This window comes from Archocentrus centrarchus, chromosome 21 (assembly GCF_007364275.1).
Source record: "Archocentrus centrarchus isolate MPI-CPG fArcCen1 chromosome 21, fArcCen1, whole genome shotgun sequence".
Classification (NCBI taxonomy): domain Eukaryota; kingdom Metazoa; phylum Chordata; class Actinopteri; order Cichliformes; family Cichlidae; genus Archocentrus; species Archocentrus centrarchus.
In genome coordinates this window covers 26451785-26476691 of record NC_044366.1, presented here as the reverse complement: position 1 = coordinate 26476691, position 24907 = coordinate 26451785, and the positions used below count along the sequence as shown (strand labels likewise).

The 24907-nt window shown below is 39.3% G+C and overlaps 1 protein-coding gene across 1 annotated transcript in view; it reads right to left on the bottom strand.

Annotated features, from left to right (window-relative positions):
• Positions 1 to 4523: 4523 nt before the first annotated feature.
• Positions 4524 to 24907, bottom strand: part of plekhm3 (pleckstrin homology domain containing, family M, member 3) — a 45893-nt gene continuing 25509 nt past the window's right edge. Inside the window, exons 6-7 of the mRNA XM_030758946.1 lie at positions 14409 to 14566; positions 4524 to 10595 (exon numbers count right to left, since the gene is read on the bottom strand). Of these exons, the coding sequence (XP_030614806.1) occupies positions 10433 to 10595; positions 14409 to 14566 (321 nt within the window). The 3' untranslated portion in view covers positions 4524 to 10432. The remainder of the gene's footprint in view (positions 10596 to 14408; positions 14567 to 24907) is intronic.

The window sequence follows — 24907 nt, the reverse complement described above, 5'->3', positions numbered from 1 at the left end:
TAAGTGACCACTCTGTGCCAATAAACTGTTAGGGGACAGAGCTGGTTATCAAGTTAACTTTTGTGAATATCTCTACCACACAAGATGCAGACATTGTTAACAAAATCCTTAAGAAGTCAACCACTAATTCAGTTAATTTTTGAATATTTAAAACTATCTTTAAACAAAGATAGTCTGTTGTTCCTTTAAACCTGCAGGGAGCTTGCACTATGTACCCCAATATACACAATTTGCACTCTGTTTTGTGCGACCTCCACATTTCCCTCAAATGGGCTGGAATGTGCAAAGCTAGCAAAACAACCATAATAACCACTCAATTCCAGTAAAATGCAAAAGAACAGAGTATACAGGATAGAATAAGTTGCAATAAGCTGGACCGAGTCCCCGAACAGTTTGGCAGCTCATAAAACCTCTTCTGCCTGGGTTGTCACTGGTTTCTGCGAATCCCTGTTTGGAAAGTTGTTTTTGTGCTTAATTGCAATTAAAAAAAAAAAAATCTCATTAAGGATTTAAGTAGAAAACAGTGGATCTACCCTTTAACCCTGGTAATAGCGCACAGACAATCAGCAGGGCCGAGGCCTGCTGAAAGCTTCGATGTGGCCAAACGAGCGTCTGAACAACCAGGTCACCGGGAACACTGTGGGGCCCTGCCAGCTTTTGTGTAGCTGCTCGCTAAATGTCGGGGTGGGGGTACTGTGTATGTGTGCGTGTCGAAGCCACACACTCTCCACTCATGTTGGGAGAGCAGAGGCCCGGTCCTTCCCTCCTCTGTGACCGTTGTCCACATTCTCCCTCCTCCTCCTCTTCTTTCCTCCGTCCTCTTTTCCTCCTTAAACTGTCTTTTGTTTTCATTTTCGTTGGCATTTCTGCTCCGTCGTTGTTCGGTCCCCTAAATGAGTCTTGACTGGCTCGCAGGCCACTGGAGAAGCACAAAGGACTTCGTTCTACTCGCTACAGTTGATCCATTGTGGGCGTCCTACAATGCACTAATTGGCGATGACAATTAAGCACGGTCGACACTCAGCTCCAATTTGCCTGCTGCTCGACATACATCAGAGGCAAATGAGTCAGCCTCTGAGCTCCCTGCTCTCTCGCACAATATCCATGTTCACTCTAGCAGGTTTACATGCACCTTTATTCACATGAATCTTGTTTTCTCTCAGCTCAGCTTGAGGCTGAGCTCATAATCTGATAATCGGCCGCAAACTGACACGTTATAGTTTTTCACCTCAGCAAACTGTGAAATCATTTGGAAATTCATTTTTGACCTTGGCATCAGTGTCTCAGCCCAAGGTCCACTTGCTGACGCTTTTGTTCGTGTCACACGGCGCTTTTCAGCACACGAAGATCATTGTGTCACAGTCTGTGGATTTCTGTGTCCTCCTTGAGTGGTTTCTGTGCAACTGGAGAAGTTTTATCTGCTGAGGTGGTGGAAGAAGTACGCAAATGCGGTATTAAGTAAAAGTCTGGCATCTAAAATCCTCTTTAAATCAATGTTTTAAAAAATAATTAACATTTTTAGGCTGCATTTTTTCTACTTTATGTGCGATACTCTAATTCAGTTTAAATGTTGCGCCCCACAATACCTCTTTCCCACAAACTGTCTAGTCTCATATTTCCACAGAAAAAAATAAAGATTGTTGCAGGTGCAAAAAGATTTTACTGGCATGTCACAGGAGGGTCTCCTGTTCACACTGATTCTCAGTTTCATCTTAAAGTTTTTGTCCATAATTACATAGGGATTTTTGCTCCTGTAGAAGTTACCCAAACGTCTGCTATGTAACATTTGGTTCTTTAACTTGCCAAAATGTGGGATGTTCCTCAAGAGGCAGAACTGGTTGTTGTCCAGCACTGTGTTGGTGCAAGAGACTTAGAATAGCCACTGGGTAAATCTTTGATTGCTGCAAAAAAATAAAAAAAATAAAATAAAAAAGGTGTTATATACATTCACAGGCCACTTCATCAGTTAGAACTTACTAGCACTGGGTTGAAGTGCATTTTGCCTTCAAAACAGCCTAAATTTAATGTTCAGTTGGTTCTAAGGTGCTCAAAGTGCCCCAAGAAGATCTCCCTCAGACTATCACACCAGCACCAGCCAGAACAAGGCAGGCTGGATCCATGCTTTCATGCTGTTTATGTCAAATTCTCAAACTACCATCTGAATGCTGCAACAGGAATCGAGAGTAATCAGAACAGGCAATGTTGTTCCAATCTTCTGTTGTCCAATTTTGGTGAGCCCTGTAAACTGTCACCCCAGTTTCCTGTTCTTAGCTGACAGGAGTGGCACCTGGTGCGGTCTTCTGCTGCTGTGGCCCATCTGCTTCATGGTTCAGAGAAGCTCTTCTGCATACATTGGTTGTAACGAGCAGTTACAGTTCCTGTCAGCTCAAAGCAGTTGCACCTTTCTCCTCTGACCTCTGGCATCAACAATATCATGTTCAAAGTCACTTGAATCACTTTTCTTCCCCGTTCAGATACTAAAAAGAAAAAAAAAACAATAAAATACAATCACTATGAAGAGCCAGGTAGACATGGTAAAGATGACCATGTCTGTCAGCCTAAATGCACTGAGTTGCTGCCATATGATTGGCTGATTAGATATTTGTGTTATTGAGCAGCTGAACAGGTGTATGTAATAGAGTAAGTGTAAACGTTTGGATGTTTCTCTGTTTTTTCTTTTTTGTGAAATTCTGGATAATTCCACCTCAAACCATGAGATAATGCAAACTATACATACACCAATTGAGTTTCACACAAATGCTCACTACTACTACTACTACATAATAGTAATAGCATTTTATACGCAACAGGTGAAAAAAGAACTTTGTTCAGAAAAACACTTTTCTGACTATTATCCAACAGCAGTTCAGGAACAGAAGGAGAGATGGTTGGCGGAGACCTACAGCAATACAGCGATGCACATATTGATAAACCTAAAGTATCTTGTATAGGATTATGAAGTTCTCCATAACTGTTACTTTTGGTATTTATTAATGCTAATCGTTTTGAACTACATTCAGAGAGCTCGACAGTGTGGTAATGCTACTTCTATTTAAGTTAAGTGTAAGTTCAGAGTACTTCTTCCAGTCAGCTCAGACACATTATAATCCAGCTTCAAAATTAGAAGATGCATCCATGAATAATGTGTGTATCTTAGTACATTTTTAGCACACTCGTAGCTTTGCTGCAGCATAGCAAAAATATTGCAATAGCAATAAAATGGTAATGTATGTGCATTAGCATTTTTAATCCAACTTGTGGTAGTAACCCCATAATAACAAGGCAATACTGGTCGTTGCTTTAACTTCAATTATAATATTAGGATTATATTATGACACTGGAATAAATTCCACCTTATGCCAGAATAAAACACACATACTGATATTAATGCCACTGCTATCATTTTGTTTGTGGCAGGTAAGGACAGGCATTATTATGACTCATGAACACACGATTTCAATGTTTTTTAACACCTTATTTGCAATTGTGGCAATTTGCATGTTCGCAAATGTCTTCAGGATGTTTGCACACCTCTTGCTGTAATCTAGATTTTTGTTCAGATGACTCACAGGACACCTCTCTGTGTTTACGTTTGCCCTATAACCGTTGCAAGTTCTGCTTTTTTCATTTTCCAGTATTAAACTGGAGCAGTCTTGGCTTTTTCTATGTCTAAAGAAATCTGATATCATTAAATCAAAACTTAGCAATGGTGGAATGATTGATTAATAAATTACCAAGTCAAATTTAAGACTAATGGTGCATATACACAGAAGGTGTTTCAGCTGATTTGTCACACAAGAATCAGACAGAACAGATATATTGACATGACAGCGTCACACAGTTGCTGCAGATCGCCGGCTGCACATCCATGATGCAAATCTCCCCTTTCACCACATCCCAGAGGTGCTCTATTGGACCAAGCTCTTGTGACTGTGGAGGCCGTTTGAGCACAGTGAACTCATCATGATCAAGAAACCAGTTTAATACTATCTGAACTTGTGAAATGGTGCGTTATCCTGGTGGAAGCAGCCATTAGAAGATGGTACACGCTGGTCGTAAAAGGATGCCCAAAATGTAAACTGCAACCTCAGCTTCTTAGCTGACAGGAGTGGCACCAGACAGGTGTGGTCTTCTGCTGCTGTAGCCCATTTGCTTCAAGGTTCAGAGATGCTCTTCTGCGTACATTGCTTGTAATGAGTGGTCATACGGGTTAGGGTTAGAGCAGAGTATTTCTACCATGTGGTAATACTACTTCTATATTTAAGTTCAATTTAAGATCAGAGTACTTCCTCCACTGTCAGCTCAGTCACATTATAATCCGGTTTTACATTTAGAAGATACACCCAACATTCATGGATGTATCTTAGTGCACACACATAGCCTTTGCTACAACACTGCAAAATACTGTACACAACATTTTAGCAGATATTATTAAATGTACTTACTGCGCACTGGAATAAAAGCAGCAGAAGTTAAAGGAAGTCAAACCCAAACAAACAGTTTCTCAACGACGTTTAAAACACTTTCACTGTTGAGAGGTTTGTCTTTATTGGCATCAGTGGCTAGCAGATAAATTTGAACAAAATCAGACATCAGGAAAGGCTGATTAAATAAGAGAGAAAAAAGAACAACTCCCTGTATTTGCATCAGAATTTGGATGTGATAAAAAATAAAGGATAATAAAAAACTTAAAAAGTGCAAAAGATTTCCAGTCCAGCTACTGTGCTTAAATACTGTACAATATACTGTTCTCTAAGACCATACTGCAGTGATCACCATGAGCCTGAAACATAAAACAAATTTTCAAGTCATGTACCCAAAGAAAACGATCCTAACTCAGTCATAAAACTGCCTTAAAATTTCAACTTAGGATTTTAGCCTGGAGGTTATGAGGAAGGATGACACTGCAGTCATGTGAAAACAGCTGGGAAAGCACAGACGTTGCAGTTATGTTTAAAAATCAAATAAACAAACGTGTACTTGCACAAATCAAAAAACAGCATTAAAAGAAAATAATTGAATACATTTCTTAAAGTACACAATCAAGTAACTCTAGCTACATTGTGGCGAATTATAGGCCCAGCAGGTATTTGGTTATTATCTTTTTTTCTTTTCTTTTTTTAAACTTTATGACAGTTATGCACGCAAACTAGTAACTTATGTGCTATTAAAAATGTATCAAAATACTGGAGCAACAGAACTTCATGTCCCCTTTGCCTTTTAAAAATAGTTAAGGTTGCCCTTTCGGTTACAGCTCAATAATAATATGGTAATACAGGCAATAAGATGGAGCATTATTACCACTTAATTACCAACAAAATATCCAAGTAAAGTAGATATTAATGTCACTGTTATCATTTTGTTTGTAGCAGGTAAGGACTGGCATTATTATGACTCGTGAACACATGATTTCAACTTGCAGTTGTGGCAATTTGCATATTAGCAAATGTCTTCAGGATGTATGCGCACCTCTTACTGTGATGACTAATTGGACGCCTCTCTGTGTTTGTGTTTGCCAGTTCTGCTTTTTTCAGTTTCCAGTATTAAAATCTATCCAGATTTGGCTTTTTCCATATCTAAAAAAATACCCCCCAAACAATCTGATTCATGTCAGTAAATCAAAACTTATTAGCTTTGTAACAACATGTAGCGCATGCTTCACTTTGAGACTGGATAAAATTGGATAAGACATGCATACAAGCCGTTTTTTGCGATTTATAGTCACATTTTAAAATCAAGGGACCGACCTCTATAGGTCGTGTGAGTAACTGCATGTAAAATGCACGTTGTGGGCTTAAAAAAAAAAAAGAGAGCTGTTAGAAAATGTTTTGTAATTTTAGGAAATAAAAAACAAACAAAAAAAAGTTTGCCACAAAAACCACTAAAGAGCAAGTGAAAATGACCCAACATGAGAGTCAAACTCAAGTCTTGTGTAAACTGTGTATTTGTGGAACCTCCACCCTCCCTGACTTTTGCTTCCTAATGCAGACTTTGCCATTTCTTTTAAACTGAAGTGGCTCCTATCTGCTATTTCATGAGCTGTATGTGTCATTTTAGACAGCTGGAACAAAAACCAATATAATCATTTAGCTGAAAGACTTGTTCGCTTGTACAAACAGATCTGATATGTGCGCGCATCAGTGTGAGGCTATATTTGTGCTTTGAGCTGTTTAAGACGACTCTTCCAAGAAGTTCATGTGTAACATGCATATGGTCATCATCTTAGTTCATAGTGTGTTAGCATAATAACATTTACTAATTAGAATTGAGCACAAAGTAACTATATAAATCTCTGTGCTACATTTTCCATCCATTTCACTCAGATCCACAAATATGAACCTAATGATAGCATTCGAGTAAAGTGTACTCAGATTTATAACCACTGTTGATACAAGATCATTACTTTGGTAATTAAGCAGTAATAACTTATTTCTGTATTATTACCGTCAGTTGCCAGCTTCTTACCCCACTATCACCACATTATTACCAAGCTGTGCGAAAATGTGCCGTATCAAGTTTTTACAGTAATTGTTTGAGTGCAAATGTTATTAATACATTTATTATTCTCTCTGAAACACTTGCAGCCAATTCATTTAGCAAGTTGGTCAAAGTAAATGCATGTTTTTTTGCTTTACACAGTTTATAATTTTATAACCCACTTTCCACATATACACAACTCAGTGTATTACATTCCGATATGGAATTCCAGGTGATACTGACCCATAAATATGGTTAGATTAGGACTAATTTATTTTGTTGTTTGTTTTCTAGCACAAAAGATTTTTTCCACTGTTTCACTTTTGTTTGTGGAATGAATACTTACCCCCCACTCCCCACCCACATACACACACACGCACACACACTTATTAATTCCCTTATTAATACAGTGTTGTGCATTATTCAGAATACAGAGTCAATACTTCTGGATAAGTGTGTATAAGCTGCCTGTCCCTGCACACACAAAAGCTGTATCCTATAGTGTTTTTAATTGATATTATCAGGGCATCACTGGTGTACTTATTTAGCTGATGGTATGTGTAATTAAAAAAAACAAAACAAAACCACAAAAACATTCTTGCAAGACTCTTGTAAGAATTGTTTCCTTTTGCAGTGTGTAATATTTTAGTCTTATGATGTCAGGTTTTGCAAAAATAGCACCTAAACAATGAAAAAAAATCTTGCAATCAGTGACAGGAATATAAGGTGTTTGGTTGCACTGGGCCAGGTTGAAGTTTGGTTATGCTCTTTATGAAACTGGGTGCAGATGACCTCACTTTTGTGGTTGGATTTTGGTCTGATTGCTCGCGATTTAGTCCCTTGCAGAACTCTGAACTGTGTGATAAACAATAACAGTCATTTACAAAATGACCTTTGACACCTGCTGGGCTCTACCGTGCAAAAAACAGCATGATTTCAAAACAAAAAATAAACCTTCACAGTCACAAACTATAATCAAAAATACTTATTAAAAACCAAAAACTTTTGTTTTTTATGCAGCAGGCACGATCAGACAACAAGTTAAACACTTCATTTTTAATATCACCTGTCGTGGCTTCAGTTATGACCTTCAGAACAACACAAAAACAAAACAAAACAAATCAAAATAAAATATAATCATTTCATTTTAGCTCAAACATCAGTGTACTTTTCTTTTAAACTACATGAGCCTACTGAGCTTCAGTGTGCAGTATCCTGTGTGCTTCATAAATACGTGTAACTGTCCGATCTCTGTGCTCACAAAAACACACAATCCTGAATCAAAACCAGCTGAGCTGAAGTTTGTCACATTTCAAAGTTGACATGATTTTTTTTGTATGGCTCAAAGAAGCTGATAAAAAGAAGATAAGAATGGACAGATGGGAAAAATCTGAGATCTCAATTTTTTAAAATAAAAAAAATTAAAAGTATAACAAAGAAACGGCAGCTATGCTTGTGCACACATTAAATGTTTTGGCATATTGAGCATTAAAGCTGCAGTCCATGAATTCAAGATGTTGAGAAATTCATTAATTCCTGCTTTGCAATATGTTTTAAAATCAGAGTGCAGCTTTAACTGATCACCAGATGCAGATTTTACCGTCTTTCATTTGATTTTAATTTAATCCTAAATCAGCAAAGAAAACATGAAATTAATTTAACAGCCACAACCTGCTGATTGAAACAATCAGTTTTCTTTAAATTATTATTATTATGTTATTATATACTTAAAACTGGATGTAAACACCGCTGGTGCAGCATTGTAAAGAAAACAAAAATGTTCCCAGACCTTTACACATCAGAGCTGTGGGTTATAAAGGCCATCTAGGTTGCATAGAGATACTAAAACGCTAAAGCTGCTATCATGTTTGATAGATTCTGCATGAATAAAGCACAACAGGAAGTAGAATCACACAGGAAGGAAAAAGGCAACAATGAAAGAATAAGTTACAGTAGATTATTGCCCCTTTGTTATTTTACAGTCAGACTGATGGAGGGAAGAAAATGTGCCCAAACACACCGACAGAGCCCCTTTTAACTGAAGTCTGTTTGCATTTGATATTTCTATTAAATAAACAGTGACCAAACGAGTGAGGAGAAATTGTAAATAACTTAGTTTGAGGGGAAAAAAGAGGAGAGGCGTTATAACCAGGAGGGAGGAAGGATGGAAGGATTTTCATACTTAAAATCACAGCTATTATTTTTATTATATTAACACCCTGCCTGTAGACTTGAACATGTAATTAAATGTTTGGGGTTTTTTTTTTTTTGCTTCTTCAGAGCAGCAGCAGCTTTGGTCAGTTTGGATTTAGTCAAACAGTAAATGTCACTGCTGTAAAACAGCCCTGCAGCAGAATCCACTTCCCTCTGTTCATCCATGTGTCCCAAATGTTAGCACAAAACTGCAGTTTACCGACTGAAAAAGGCTAAATAATAATTTTAGCTGATTATTATTCTCCACTGTCAATTAACCAATGAAGCAATATGTCTTTATATCTCAGGAAATAGTTAAAGACTCCTCTCATCACTCTAAAGTTTAAGATGTTTTGGAAATCATGGAACAAGCTAATGTGTGACAATAATCATATTATTTCAAAACGGGTTGTTTATTAACTTTCTGCAGTGTTTAACGTGCACTGTTAATGCGACTAGTGTCCTCCGTGCTTGATAACTTTTGAAAACCACAAGCAGTGGGAGAATTTACAGTAAATTAATTCATGGAGTTTGAACCTCTCCACAACAATCTATGACATTTTTCATCTAAAGAACCAAATGCAACAATTTGCTGGGCAACGCAGCGCCATCCACTGACAGCGAGTGCTCATTCAGAGTCAATCACTTCTAACGCGAACCCTGTTTTTCTTCTGTTTACTTTGAGATTATTGCACTGAAGTAGAAGGAGGGCCTTGATAATTTTCAAGAGTTGTGAAATCTGGTCTTATAGTTGATATGAACCACTCTGCAGTGTTTCACCTGCGTCAACACACCTTTTCTTTCAGATCAATAATCTTGTGAGTCTTCTGGAGATCACAAAAAACATAGTTGTGAGCTTCAGGCTTGGATTCACCCCTTCAAAGAAGTGAATTTAACAGTGTTATAGCAAATATAATGTTTGGGACATGGTGAGTAAAATAGCTGATTGTGCTGCAGGACTGTTCAAGAAAACCCACGAACAAAAAAAAAAAAGTTACCCTTGACTGCACTGTGGCTGACATAAATACAAGTTCTGAAAGGAACAAAAAACCTGCTCAAGGCTACCGTGTGTGAAGGTTTGAGTGGTCTGTCACTTTAACATGAGTTAACGTATTTTCATTACACACAAATTCATTTTCAATTATTCTGTATTTTCGTCTGTAAACAAAGGCAAAAACATTGCATGTTCCCACAGGAAGGGGAATTTAAAATTTGCTTATTTCACTCAGAAGAGAGCAGCAAATTTTGCATTTTTTTTGATAAATCCATTGCCAAGATAGTTTTCTGTCTACTGACTACTCATTTCATTGCTAAACCTAAGCAGGACTTTGAGAGCAGGTGGTTACAATAATCATCTTTAAGCTTGAATTTCTCCAGTTTTTCAGCTGTGGTTATGCACGTCTAACTCCTGGAGATTGGAATTTAGGGATGAGGAGTGGGGATGAAGATGGCAGAGGATGATCGGTTTGTTTGCTGGACGACGAAATGAGAGTAGTTTGATCTGTAAAGCCTGACTCAGCAGTTCTTAGTTTTTTTTTTTCCTGCTTTTTACAGCAAGACAAAGGGCGCTCAGCTCAGGCGTGTCCACACACAAAAACACAAACCTGATGCTGCATCAAATGCTCCGAGTCCACTCCCCGGTCCCTACTGTCACAAGGTCCATCCCGCAGACACACACAAATCAGAGAAACAGGCCCTTGTTGTCCAGGATAATGGCTGGGCGGCGGCGCCCTGTTTGTTATGGCTCCTGTGGGTGTTTGTCTCAGGTGTCCTGGTAGGGCAGGTGGAAACATCCGGGGCTGTCATCATCAGGTGACCAAAAGGACGATGGTCTCTTGTGGTGGAGTTCCCGGCGAACACAGCGAGGACATGGCTGAGCTCTTTGTCGACATTCTGCGTGGAAAACGGCGCCACAGCTGTCACACCTGCAAACACAAAGACGAAGGTCAGTCACGTTTTGCCAGCTGTGTAAGGAAACTATCAGCGAGTCAGATTCATACTGTGTACCAAGTCAGGCTGCATGAGCTATTATTTTGCCCTGGAGGACTGAGTGACTGAATTGGTGACTGGCAGCAAGGCTTTAATAGTATAAGTTATGTGGAGGAGGCGTGGATGGCGACTGTGTCGTGTATGAGATTAGCTCTTTATGTGGGCAGGATCTTATGCTTTGGTGGCTCCAGGAAAGGCTAAGTAAACATACGAGTATGTATAACCCATGTCACAGTTTTTACATACAAACGGGGTCGTAAAATGACTTCCGTTAAAAGAGGAATACAAATGCTGATACAGAGAAGCCATCAAATCTTTCTTTCTTTCTTTTTTAAACAATTAAACAGACTTAACCTATTGAAATATTGGCATCTTGTTCTGTCCAGGTGAGATGAGGGCTCGTATTAACTTATGATCATAGTAACAACGTAAAATCTGTGGTTATCAACCCAAAATGGAGGTGCTTAGATTACTGCGAGGCACAGCTGCAATATTCAGCTTCAAAGTGTGGCTGCTGGTATGACGTGTGTCCCCAAACCAACTCAACAACATTTGAAAAACAGAATTTTGAAATATTTTTAAAGAAATTAAATAAAGCTTTGCAGAGCTCTGACAGCAAAAGTGCACACCATGAATGATGAAAGGAGTAAGCAAATAATGGAGGTACCTCCATCAGATGCAGGTTTCAAAGGGACCTGTTACGCCTATTTCCAAGAATAGCTTTGCATGATTCTCAGTTCCAAATATGCATTATTCATTTTATCTTGAGAACTGGTGCAGCCTCTAAGTTCATGCTGTCATGGTTCCCGAGTCCTGCTCTCTTTCTTTCTCTCTCTCACGCTCTTGCTATTCTCTTCTATCCTTCATTTAGTCACTGTTTATGACACATTCACTTTCTTAAATAAGCCATTTACGCTCCTCCCCCCACCTTTAAACCGACCTTTCTTCTGATTGGCTGACCCTTGAAAACAGAAGGGTGGAACAGCAGCAGGTGTGTGGGGCTTTTGGGCTCAGATGACCATCTTAAGGATATCTGTCCACAATGGTATCATACAGAGCTAAGAGTAGAAACAAGACCCATCCCTGATGGGGATATCCTCCCATGATTAATGAAAATATTAAATAAATGTAGAAGTCAAGATAACATTAGAGCCCCATTCCATGATAGAAAACCCTCCAGCAGACATCTTATTACCTTCTGCAAAACCATTTTACCCTAATTTGGAGTCCTTGCCCTAAACTTTTATCCAAATACTTTTAGTGACCCCTGGGTTAGTAAGGATAAAATACATATTCCAGGAAAAATGTGTTTCAAGTATTGGCAACAGGCATTAAATCTAAACAATTTTAAGCATGCTGTAAGAGACTGATATTCTGTATTATCTTCAACTTGGTAACCACATCCTAGAAAAGACACAAAAAAAAAATCCATGGTAAACAAATCAGAGAAAGTACATACTGCACTCTTGTAAACAGATGTATATTACATAATGTCTTTCTGTTTATATAATCTATAACAATAATCCAGACATAATGCATACTTACAAGGTATTCACATCATATTAAACTCTGTATTGTTGTGAATAACATCACTATAATCATAAGGTAACCATGCTGTTCACATTTGAGCAATATTGCCGAGCAGTAGTTATGGCTTTAATGTTGCTCAATGATGAGTCATAGTCTGTGCTATTTACTGCCCTGACCAACATTACAGATAATGCTTAGCCAATCAGAAGTTGGCATCACAGGCTAATCAATAAAGCTGCAGCCTAGAACTGATGCTACTATAAACAGACTGGTTCCCTAGTTTCTCACTATTGAGCTACTGCCAGCTGTTCAGTGACCTAGGTCAGTTGCTTGATATGGGGAATCCACACTTTCTCCATTTCAGTCAATAATGGTCATGTAGGTAAAGCCAATCAATGATCAGATGAGTAGGCTAAGCCAATCAGGCATAATAAAGAGGCAGCATATGATTAGCATATATTATCATAGCATTAGCAGCCTGAAATCCTCCATGTTGTTTACTCTCCACTTCAGATAAATACAGCCAAAGTGTACAAAGGTTACTAAACATCCAGGAATATGAATATCATGTTGCAACCTTTGAAGAGTAAAAAAGTCATATGGCAAATGTCATTGATCAACTCCTTGTAGTTTTGGAGTCTATAGACCAGAAAGGTAAAATCTCACCGACAGACTCCCAGACGGTATTTTGCGTGGGAAGCTAAAAACAATTTGACATTGAGTGTTTAAACCAGTCGGAATTTGAAAATTTGGTCACATTTATTATGAGCATCCACTACTATTAAAAGAAAAGAGGAAAAAAAAAAAAGCAATAGCTGTAATATAAAAACTAATTTTTGCTATTAAATTGTGGTGCTGCAGGTTCTGATGTATCCATCACCCAATCTGACTAAAAGTTATATAACACACGCACACAAAATATAACAAGACTATCCTGCAAAGCATGACAAGCACTGAGCTAATGTATACTTATATATTACTGATATCACAATTTACAGGAGCCTTTAGATGAGAAGAATGATAGTGTTAGTGCTAGTGTTTGTTGTATCAGTGAGAGGTGCAGCAGTGTTCCTACCTAACTTTTGGCTAGAAAGGCAAATCCAATTTCTAACAAAATCTGATACTTGTGCTACTAGTGACTGGTAAGTGGTACTGAAAAGTATATATAGGTTTGGTGATGGGTCCTACCAGCAGCAGGAACACTGTATTCACTGAGTTACCTTCTGAGATCTGTGTATCATTACACTGTGGTGAGCCAAGAAAGCGGCCGGTTAATCAGAGTTCAATTACGGAAACATCATTTTGTGAGCCAAAATCTGAGCCGATATCTTTGGCATTTTCATTGTTTTCACAATGTCTTTGAGCTCCAAATAAATTGATTTCATAAAATAAAGTTTCCAACCTGTTTGTCACCCAGGTGGCAACAAAGAAGCTAATAAGTGCAATATATACTGAAATATTTATTCCATGATCAGAATGATGGTCAAAACTACAAATATTACATCGTAATCTGACAGCAATAAATTGGAATTGTCCATGAAGTAGCACAGCCTATTAATGCCCAGTTATTGCTCATTTCCTGCACCTTCTAAGTATGAGTAACTAAGTCAACAACTGAGTGAATCTTTACAGCTCTGTTCCAGTAAGGACAGCAGATACTGCTATTATCAGTTAACACTTCACAAGTCATAAAACACAACTCAACACGTAAGGTGTGTGTATGTCCACAGCTTATAGTCTTTTAAGAAATGATCCTGATCAGCTCTTATCTGTGCTATCTGTCACTCTGAGTTTCAGTGATGAGGACAAGGCTCTAGACTCTGTCGTGAAAATCCCTGCACCCAGCACACACACACACACACACACACAGAGCTCTCATGCCAACCAGTGTTACTAACAAACAGCAGACTCAGTGTTGCTGCTTAAAAAGTCACGTACACGTTTGCACCTCATTTCCAGATAGTAAAGGGTCAGCTCACCAGGCTGTCTCACATGCAAACTGTTTTAGACATTTTCTGGATTCAAAACAATTACTGAGTTAATAAAAGAAAACGGTGCACTTCCTCTTGACTCCACTCAGGAAAAAAAAAACTTAAATACTTATGTGGAAGCTATTGGTCAGGGTGCAGATCTTCTGACGTTTCTGCTCATGAGATGAAATTAATTCTAAAGCCAGTCACATGTTTAAATTTATAGAACGGTCATCTGAGGATGTGTACCTCCGGGTGGCGTTCTCCTGGAAGGGGTAGATGACCTGCCCGTTTTGGCAGAGCTCACAGATGAAGCCTTTCTCTCGACACAAGCTGCAGCTGAAGACATGTGAGCTGGCAAACTTGATCACCTTGGACAGGAAGGGAGCCAGTTTTCCATCAATCACCTAGAGAATGATGAGAGAGCATGTACATGTATAAGGGATAAAGTAAAGGAGTAGCAGTAGACAAAGAGAAAAGTGGAAAGGACACAGTCAACAACAATGCCTTGGCAATAAACAATATCAACAGACGTTCGTGTGTGCCAAGCATGGCAGATGCTATTCTTCTTTTTCAACTTTCATAATTTTTTAGCCAACTAACCAACATAAACTTCTTTTTAGTTTTTTCCATCACATTTTTCTGAAAGCTGGAACATCTTTAGGTTGACCAGTAGAGAATTAGTCAGATGCCACAACCAACAAGATTATTATTAATCCTCTATTTACACAGGAAAAATCTCTTGAGACTTATTGTCTCATTTACAAGAGAGACCTGTTTCTTACATCCCCCCAAAAAAAAGACATAAAATTGAGATAAAAATGTAATATAATTAAAAATATAAAATTTAATTAAAAATTCAATTAAAATCCCCCTCCTAGATCTCATTGGTTTAGACCATTCCAGGCCCATTTTCATTAATTTCTAAAATCCTCAAGGAAGCTGTAGCCTGTCAGTTACTTGGACTGGTTGGGGGTAATAATATCCATCCATCCATCCATCCATCCGTTTCCACTCATCCTGTTCAGCATCGGGGGGTCTGGAGCCTATCCCAGCTGTCATAGGGTGAGAGGCAGGGTACACCCTGTACAGGTCGCCAGCAACCAAAGAGCATTCCTGAAAATTTCCAATGATATTTGTATGCGCTTAGATGAAGGTGACTATTCAATTTTAGTCCTACGTGACTCATCTGTAGCCTTTGACACGACTGATCATACCATTCTACATTTCCTCATCAGCAGCCCTCATTTGTGGAGCCCCCCAGGGCTCAATCCTTGGACCAATTTTCTTTCCCTGGTTTATCTTAATTTTGTGTAATTTATTAAACAGTTTCAAAGATATTTCCTATCACTGCTATGCAGATAATACACAGTTGCACTTTTCTGTTAAGCCAAACAACCTCAGTGGCCTCTCCTACCTCAATGAATGCTTCATGGCCATTAATAAGTGGATGTCTTTAAATTTCCTCCTCAATCATGACACAACTGAGAGTTTGGAAATTTAAAGCCTGAGAGTTTTGCTAATGAGGTCAGTCACTTTATTGGTTACCCTGCCAAAAATATCAAATCATCTGCTTAGAAACTTGGTGTTATTTTTTTATAAGCAGAGCTACTGAGACCTTATAGCTGCAATCAGCCCTCCAATCATCTGATCAGGATCTCCTAACTGTGTATATGGGGAAAACATTTACAATCCACACAGAAAGGCCCTGGTGGTGGATTCTTGCTGTGAGGCAACAGTGCTAACCACCACGCCACCATGTTGCCCTTGTTTTAAACTGCTGATGTAAACTCATTTCTATAGGTTAGCTTTGCCTTAATCTTTTTGCCCATTATTTGTGGCCTTTTGTTTGTCTAATATGTGTGTATAGAAGTGTGTATGCAGGAATGAATGAAAAGCCATGTGTTTAACTGTGGTATACAAATAAATTATCTTCTGCTGCTTATCCAGATCCAGGTTGTGGTGGCAGCAGTGGAAATTATAATAGCTGAAAATCTCTTTCCTTCCTTCCTTCCTTCCTTCCTACCTTCCAGCTGACTAGCCGGCCAGCCAGCGAGCAACTGTAGGTCTGTGTTATAGGTGCAGTACTCTAATCAGAGATAGCCAGATCACCCCAGCCACCAACTTCAGCTCTTCTGGAGGAACACTGAGGCATTCTCAGGCCATCTGAGACACACAATCTCTCCAGTGTGTCTTGGGTCCGAGACTCTTGCCCAGAGACTCTTCAGAGAAAGTTAATTTGTGTTACTTATATCTGCAATCTTATTCTTTCAATCAATACCCACAAATTCTGGCCATGGGTGAGCATAGGATAGGGTAAGTTAGGTAGTATTTAAACTCATCAGTTAACCATTGGTAATGACTTACTTATTAAAGTGCACAAGCCCAACTGGGTATGGCCCAGCTCTGACCATAGCAAAGACTGAGGAAATGATGCAAACAGGTAATGATGAACTAGTGTAAGAAAGAGCAAGTGCCAGCCAGCCAGCCAGGAAAATATGGAAAAAAATATACAGCAAAAATAAGTTTGAGATTCCTAAAATGATCCTGGAGCCTTCACACCAACAGGATAAGATGGATCTTATATCAGACCTACATCTGGTTTTTTGACTTCCATCTCCAACAAGTGATCACAAACGCCACATCACACTGCCAGTGTGTGTCTATGACCAAACTTTGCAACCAAGAAACTAAAGCAGCTCTCAGCTGGGCAATGGAAAAACTTACTGTAGACTCAAAGAGTCAGATTAATGATGCTAAATACTGACTAAAACTAGAGAGAATTTTTTGACTCTAGTATAATTTAGCACGGTGGCTCAGTGGTTAGCACTGCTGCCTCACAGTTAGAATACCATCTGGAAGGCCTGGGTTCGATTCCACCTTGGCCCAGACCTCTCCCTCTCTCTGTGTGGAGTTTGCATGTTCTCCCCATGCTTTTCCTCCGGGTACTCTGGATTCCTCCCACATTCCAAAGACATGCACTTACTGGGGTTAGGTTAATTGGCTACACTAAATTGCCCATAGGTGTGAGTGTGAAAGGTTGTTTGTCTCTCTGTGTTGGCCCTGCGACAGGCTGGCGACCTGTTCAGGGTGTATCCTGCCTCTCGCCCTATGACAGCTGGGATAGGCTCCAGCCCCCCCGCGACCCTGAACAGGATGAGTGGATGGATGGATGGATGGATGGATGGATGGATAGTATAATTTACAGTACCAGTCAAAAGTCTGGACACACTCAATTCTCAGTCAAAAGTTTGACTGGTACTGTAAATTATACTAGGCAATCTAAGTGTGCACATTGGCATCTCTACATACAGTACATACTATATACAGACTGGTACCATACAGTACCAGTCTGGTACTGTAAATTATACTGGTACATTGACTGGTACTGTATGTAGAGATGCCAATGTGAACACTTAGATTGCCTGTGTGAACTGAGGCAAAGCTATGGGAGAAAGGAGAAAGGAGGGGCCCAAGAGGAAAATGACAAATGAAGAAAGTAATGAGAAACCAGATTTCAAAATGACTAAAAGTTGAATTCTAGTTTGCTTGGTGGAAAGGCAGAAAAACAGGAGTGATTTAAGACAGGAAACTAAAGGAAGTAAGGCAGCCAGTGCATGAGGCGAACAACTTTTGATGGCAACGCTTGGCAAGTTCCTTAAAGAACTGAGGGGTGGGGTGGGTGGGCTTAGCAATGGGGGGCTGGGGTTGTATAGTTGTGAATAGACGATGAGCAATTGCACAGAAAGGTTGTACAGACTCCTCACAGATATAAAAACTCAACATGGCTTCAAGCTTTGTTGTATCTCGTTAACAACGCAGACAGCGCTATAAGCTTAATAAGACAGTACATGTGCGACAGGGAGAAATTTAATAGAAGAAAAAAACAGAGTATAAAGTAAGAGAAAGAGTGGCAGATTCAATATACAAGAGAGATCTTGAGAGAAGGCGAGAGCCTGTATTCAGATACAAGTGGTTCCACCTGGCAGAGCTCTGGACCTGCCAATTATAACCTCCTTCATGCTGTTTGTTAGATGATGAGGACGAGAGATGTAGAGAGGAGGAAGAAACCATGCTCACACAGAGGAAACATAGCACACTGAGGTACAGTGATCCCATCTGCACTGAATTGCAGGACCAAAGACTGCTACGTTTTTCATTAAGTTGAATGGATGTAACAACTTACAGGGTATCCTTACAAACGTGATAAAAAATGTTCAGTCTTCAGATTAAACTGAGACTGATACCTACGACCAATATTTTACTAAAAGCAGGATTCATTACAGTAATGTCACCATCTGAAAAAAAGTCAAGAAGCAACCTCCAGGCCTGAAAACTAGCACCAATGCAAAAGAGCCCAAAATTGTATTGGCAACTTGAAATTATGGTCACTTGAAGCTAACAATTATAGAGTCAATCACCATAGAGTCACATTTTAAAATGACCAGCTAGAGCAGGAATAAATATGTTTACAGCCTAACACAAGCAATTTCAGTCCAAATATTCAACTTTCTCCTTCATGATAACGCTGCAAAGTTTTAGATAAATAAGCCATTTAAATAATACTAAGATATACGAGTGCCTTTTCATCTTGTTAAATGTTTGAATGTAGTAAAGAATGCTGTATCCAATCAGCAGTTGTTTTGTCTGGTAGGTACCTTTTTATTTAAGTCAGTTTTTTCCTTTACCTCTTTAATATCATAGTAAATTATAGATGGCCCTTCCGAACCATTAGCTCTAGCTGATAACTAGGGTCTAAAGAAGTTGTGGTATGAAGAACAGCTTTTCAGCATTTCAGCCAGGTCTTCATCAGGTTCAGCTATATTACAGACAGGAATTTAAATAGCAAACAACAAACAAACAAACAAAAAAACCACGTTGGTCGAGTAATAAAGTTGTTCTTCATACCACAAGAGTTGCTGGAGCTTCAGCTTCTTTAGACCCTTGTTCTTCTACATGCACCTTGGAAGTAGGTGAAGTTGTGCCAGAAATCTCCATTCTGTTTCCACTAGCTAACCGCCCAGCTCTACCCTCCAAATATGGCCACATATGGGTTTAAAAACACGGAGATGCTAATTGCGAGGCTTCAAAATTGTAGCCTACAAACCAGTGGGTGAGTTCACGAAGGCTTTGTCAACCTTTCAAATACACTATGGAAAAAAAGAACAAAATGTGGGTTTTCTGCAGGTGCTCTGCTTTTTGAAACTATCTTAGAAAAACAAGTACAACATTCTTGATGCATTTTTCCAAGGTAGACCAAATGTAAAGAACGTTAGAGGTGGAAAAGACAATGGCAGGATTTAAGCTGGGTAGCACATGGAGAGTGAAAGAATATCACACTCAAGTTAAAAAAAAAACACATTTAAACATTAGGGAAATAAAGTAATTTATCCTTGAACTGCGCTTTACTTTATGACAATAGCAACATGAATAGCAACAACAAATTAAAAAGTACAAAAACAGCATAACCAAAAATAAATGTTTCTGGACAGACAGAGTGATGGATGGACAGGTACTGAGAGTGGCAGACAGATTTGTGTGTCCCTCTACCCCTACACCACACCTAAGTAGGCCTGCTCAGTCCGGTCAAGCCCAGTCCACATGACAAATGGCTCTCCTGATGGAGGCTGACAAGCTCAGTAATTAAGGCCCACTATAATTGCACTGGGCAGAATCAAACGACTGGCAGCACAGCTCTGGTGGCTGGCTGGTTCTCTTGGGGGACGATGGGAAGGGAGGAAGGGATAGAAAGATGGATGGATGGATGGAGAGTGAAAGAAACAAATAAATATGCAAGAAGGGGAATATAAAGGCAATATAAAGAAATCAAGTAAACACATGTCCACTTCCTGCACATAGTTTCTTAATTTAAAACAATTACTGTACTCAGCAAACTGGTTTATTGCTGATTTTATGACACTTGGGTCCCTGCTGTTATTGACTCCCATAAATATATAGTGACAATTCTATTAGCTATACCAAAAGACTAGAGAGCAGCAGCGTCACTTTAGAGTAATCATTTAAACTAGAACTTCCAACTTGGACAGTACAAAAATGAAGACAAATATTGATGACTATCCTGAGTGTGTGGGTGAACCAGCAGATGGTCGTTTAGGGACCAACCAACTTCTGTCTCAATATAAGGATGCAGACGCATGCATAGCAAACACAAAATAAACAGGGAAGTTTTTGAGATTACTAAAAAAGAAATGAATTTGAAAAAAACAGCACACATTCTGTTATCCTAAAATTCCCAAATAAAGTGAAATAACTCTTAGTGATGAATTGCAAGATGCCTGAAAGATTCATGTTATCAGGTCACTAAACACTAAGGTGAGTGAACAGAATAGGGGAACAGCAATAAGAGAAAAAAAAACTGTGAAAATAAATTATATATATATATATATATATATATATATATATATATATATATATATATATATATATATATATATATATTTTAACAACTGTTTCATTGCTTTTACTTTGTAAAGTAGAAAATATCTACTTTGTAAAGGCAGAAGTTTTCAGTCTCCCTCACCACCTTATGAAAGAAACTACTTTCTGTGTTTAGTTTCAGTGAACAAACCTGGAACCATTAAGTTTAAATGGCTGTCTGAAAATTGGAATTTGAGTACAACTCTTACAATACTTAAAGCAACTGATATTAATAGCCTGAGCTAACCCTGCAACAGTGAGACTGAATGGCAGCTCACAAGCTGCTAGTCGGTACGAACATCTACAGCAATGCAGGTACAAGACTCCGAAAAAAAGAATAAAATTGTGAATATTTCAATAAGATTCTCAGGATTAAAATTAACAAAAAAATGTGAAACACTATCAGAATTCATTTCAGCATAAAGAGCAATGCTCCCGAAGTATTCACCTATTTGACTCTCATTCCCTCCAAAAATCCTCCCACGACACGCACACACACTTTTCACCTCCTCTCCTCTCCCTCCGTCCATCCTCTTAAACTCCTCCCCCTCCAGTTCAACCTCTTTCCCTGCTCCACGCAGAGTCTTTGTGCTCCAAAACCTCCTAATCCCCTAAAACTGCTGTTAAACAGCCGTTCGCCTGCCCTTCGCTCCCTCTCCCTCTCTCACACACGCAGAAACAGACACACACAGAAACAGACACACGCAGACTACCGCAGCTCCAATGAGACCCTCGAAATCCAGCTGGGATTACATGGCTGCAAAGACCAGGGTGAGATCTGTTTGGATAACACCCTCTGCTCTCTCTCTGTCACACACACACAGAGAACCTGATGTATGTTGGATGTCAGCGTATGCACGGTGGAGTCTGTCCTCTCAGGACATTCCCCTGAAATCCCCAGATTTACAAGTAATCTTGTGGGTGAGCAGATGTAAGAAACACATTTCTTTGTTGCTTTTATTTCTTTTTAGTTCAATAATCCAGCCTTAGTGATAGAATACAATAACTTATTCTTGAGGGGGTCACTGCGGGTTTTTTTTTTCCCTACTATGGCACACAGCTGTAGTAGAAAACTGATGAAGGATTACGCTTCTTGAAGCATTAAAAAAAAACAAAAAAACAACCAAACTACGTGATTTGCTGGTAGGAAACACATCTTGGTTTGCTGGGGGGACAAAGCCTCGAGGCCTTGACGTCACAAGAGGTACTACACTCATCCTGTTGCCTTTGAAATGATTGCTTTGAAGACAGGGACAAGGTCTGGGATCACTCGTAATCAGTTGCAAAAACTGATTACGAGTGATCCCAAAAAGCGCAAATCTTTTGCAGTCTACATAGATAGTAAACAGAAATTCATATTAATTATAGTCAGAGTCCAGCCAGAGCCTCATGAATTTAAAATAGAAATTGATTACAGTCAGCCAAGTTGGACCACGATTGCTTGAGACAGGCTGCCTCCTACCTGTGCAAGTTCCTTGCAATTGAAAGTGAGCACCCAGAGGTTGAGGGTGCTGCCATCACAGTTACTTGCAATCGGTTTCTGGACAAACTAAATTTACCCTGGCAGACACTGTAATAGATCAGTTTCTAAATAACCTCAAACTTTGTATTTGAAGTGTGTGTGGGGGGCAGTTAAAGCCAGATTTATCACCACGACAAGCAGTTAACATGAATCCCACTGTAGGTGTCTATGAAACAGGTATTTCACTGATATTTTAGTGTCACAGGGATCAATAGCAGCAGTGTTTTATTTACATACCGTTTATTAACCTGTCCCATGCCACCGCCACTCAATAATCTCACACAGTCTCAGCAATTGCACACTGACCCATATTAGTATGGTGCAACCCTTTAACACAAATTATCTCTTATTATCTGGATTCTTTGGTCCTTATCATTTAATCCAGTGTTGTATATCTGAGGGTGAAAGCACCTCCTATAATTAAAGGCATGAGGAGAAATGTTTCTGAGAACATGTAGCATTTACTTAAGAGGCCTCTGTGTGCCTGGACAAGTGTGAGTGGAGAGGCATGCCTGGCATACAGGGAATGCCAAGGTGTCACTGTGGGAAGCCTGCTGCACGCACACACACACATACATTTTTGTGCTCCTTTAGTCCTCACACAAAATCCTAGAAACCAAAAAGAAAAAAAAAGCGAGTAGAGGAAAGGGGCAGAGCGTCCTTCGACAAACACATATGGGTTCTACAAAACGAACGGGTTCATAATAGGGGATATGGGTGGAGGCTATTTGTTTGGAGGTTAAAAAAAAAGAAAAGAAAAAGGGGAAAAAAAAAGAAAAAAAGACTAGTGCAGCCCAGGGTTTAGCCAGGGGAGTTGAGCCTTCACTGACCTCTGGGGTGGAACAAAAAAAGCCACATTGATTAAGAGTGTCATTTTATTCAGGAGGTGAATCAAAAGAAACAAGCTTGTTAATATGGAAAACCAATTAAGAGGCAGAGTGCTTGAGAATCTGTGTGTGTGGTGGTGGTGGTGGGGCAGGAGCAGCACAGCCTCCAAAAACACCCATAGGTGAAATTCATACAAAATCATCAGTTTGGAGTTTATGACTAAAATCAGAGTTTTAGCAAATTAAAAAAGAGAGATTGTAAAGAACACACACACTCACACAAACACACACAACCCATGTGTGCTGAGCGTGTGTGAGGCCAAGGGGATGTTTAGAAGAATGGAGGGATGTCACGCTTTGTTTTTCTGCCTGTTGATTCTGAATGTGACCAATTAGTGAAGCAGAGAGACACAGAGTGTGGGAGTGGAGGAGGAGGAGGTGGAGGTGGAGGTGGAGGTTGAGGGGGGGTGGGGGGGTCCAATCTCTTTCACCGTGAGAGTCTGTGGCCAAGCTCCGAGTAAGAGCAGGATGAAAGAAAAAAATGGGGCAGGGTACAACATAATGAACATAATGACAAACAAAAGAACTTTTCAGTCATTTGCGGTCGCTTTCCTCTGACCCCCAACTCGGTCCGGCGACTCAACGCTGAGCTGCTGAAAGGCCAGCAATAAAAAAAAAAAAAAAAAAAAAGAATTCATCTAAATCTCTTTCAAATCTCCTCATCAATAAATTCAAAAAGAGGTGAGAGAAGTTTTAAACACATTTACAGATAAGCGTATGCAATTTGATTAAATAAAACACCAGGTCTCTTTGTTATCATACAATAACAACAGGGTTATGAGAATAAGACGCACATACAAACACTTTCCACTGAGACCTTTGTTTTCTCAATCCAGACACTTAAAAAGTCTCCAAATGAGGCTGCTGGAGTGCATCACCCTTTCTTATCACTGTTATGACATGAACACTTGGCCAAAGAAACAAAGGAAAGGTTGTGTTTACTTAAAAGCAACACAACCTGTGACAAATCGGACAAAAAGAGAAAAACTAACTGTGTTTGTCATGTCCCCTTCCCTGTTTGCTGCTTTCAGCTGCAGTGAAGCTCACTGACTCTTGCTGAGGTCTATTTTTAGTAGTGGATTAATAAATATTTGCTGCTCTAGTTAATAGCTCCAGCAGTGGGACGGTGTATGTGGGACCGATTCAAATTATAATGAAGCGTGCGTGTTCTTGGTAATGAATGAAACCCATCGCAGAGTGGAGCTTTATGGGTGGTGAACATTTGATGATTAGATACCTAAAAATTTTCAGTCTAGCTTCTGTCTGCTCCTACAGGATTTTTCAGCAACTTTCTTATGTTTTTTAAGGTTTTCTTACATGGAAATATGAAAAATACACTCAAAGATTCAAGCCACTAATGCTAGCAAATTTTAGCAGAGAAGCACGGGCAACTACAACTGGAAGATAAACTCCCAGAGGTTTGTAAATGTTTGTGTGCTCGTGATAATGGAGGAACAAACCATCCAGTGACCGCTAAAACAATGAATGAAGTGGAAAAATATTTTTTAATCACTATGTATAAAAATGTTTAGGATCAGAATCAGTTTCTCTAACCACAAAAACGGCCACTGAGAATCCCAGACACTTACACCTGTATAAAATAAGTTTATTCAAGCCTAAAACCTATGCTTTATTCCACATTAAACCTTCAATTTTTAATCAACAACAAAACAGATCATTTGAAGAAGTGGCAACCAGCCTGGTCCAGGGCTTTAAGAGGTCCTTCTGAGTTTATTACATACCTGCAGCATCAAACAGCAGCAAAATCTATCCATGAGCAAGAGAGCTTTTAAAGATACCAACTGATCCCATTCTAAGAGTAAGAAGGAAAGCCGTCACACAGCGTCACAGTTTAAAAGATATGCATGATATGCTACATATAAGATGTGGTTTCTCAAATT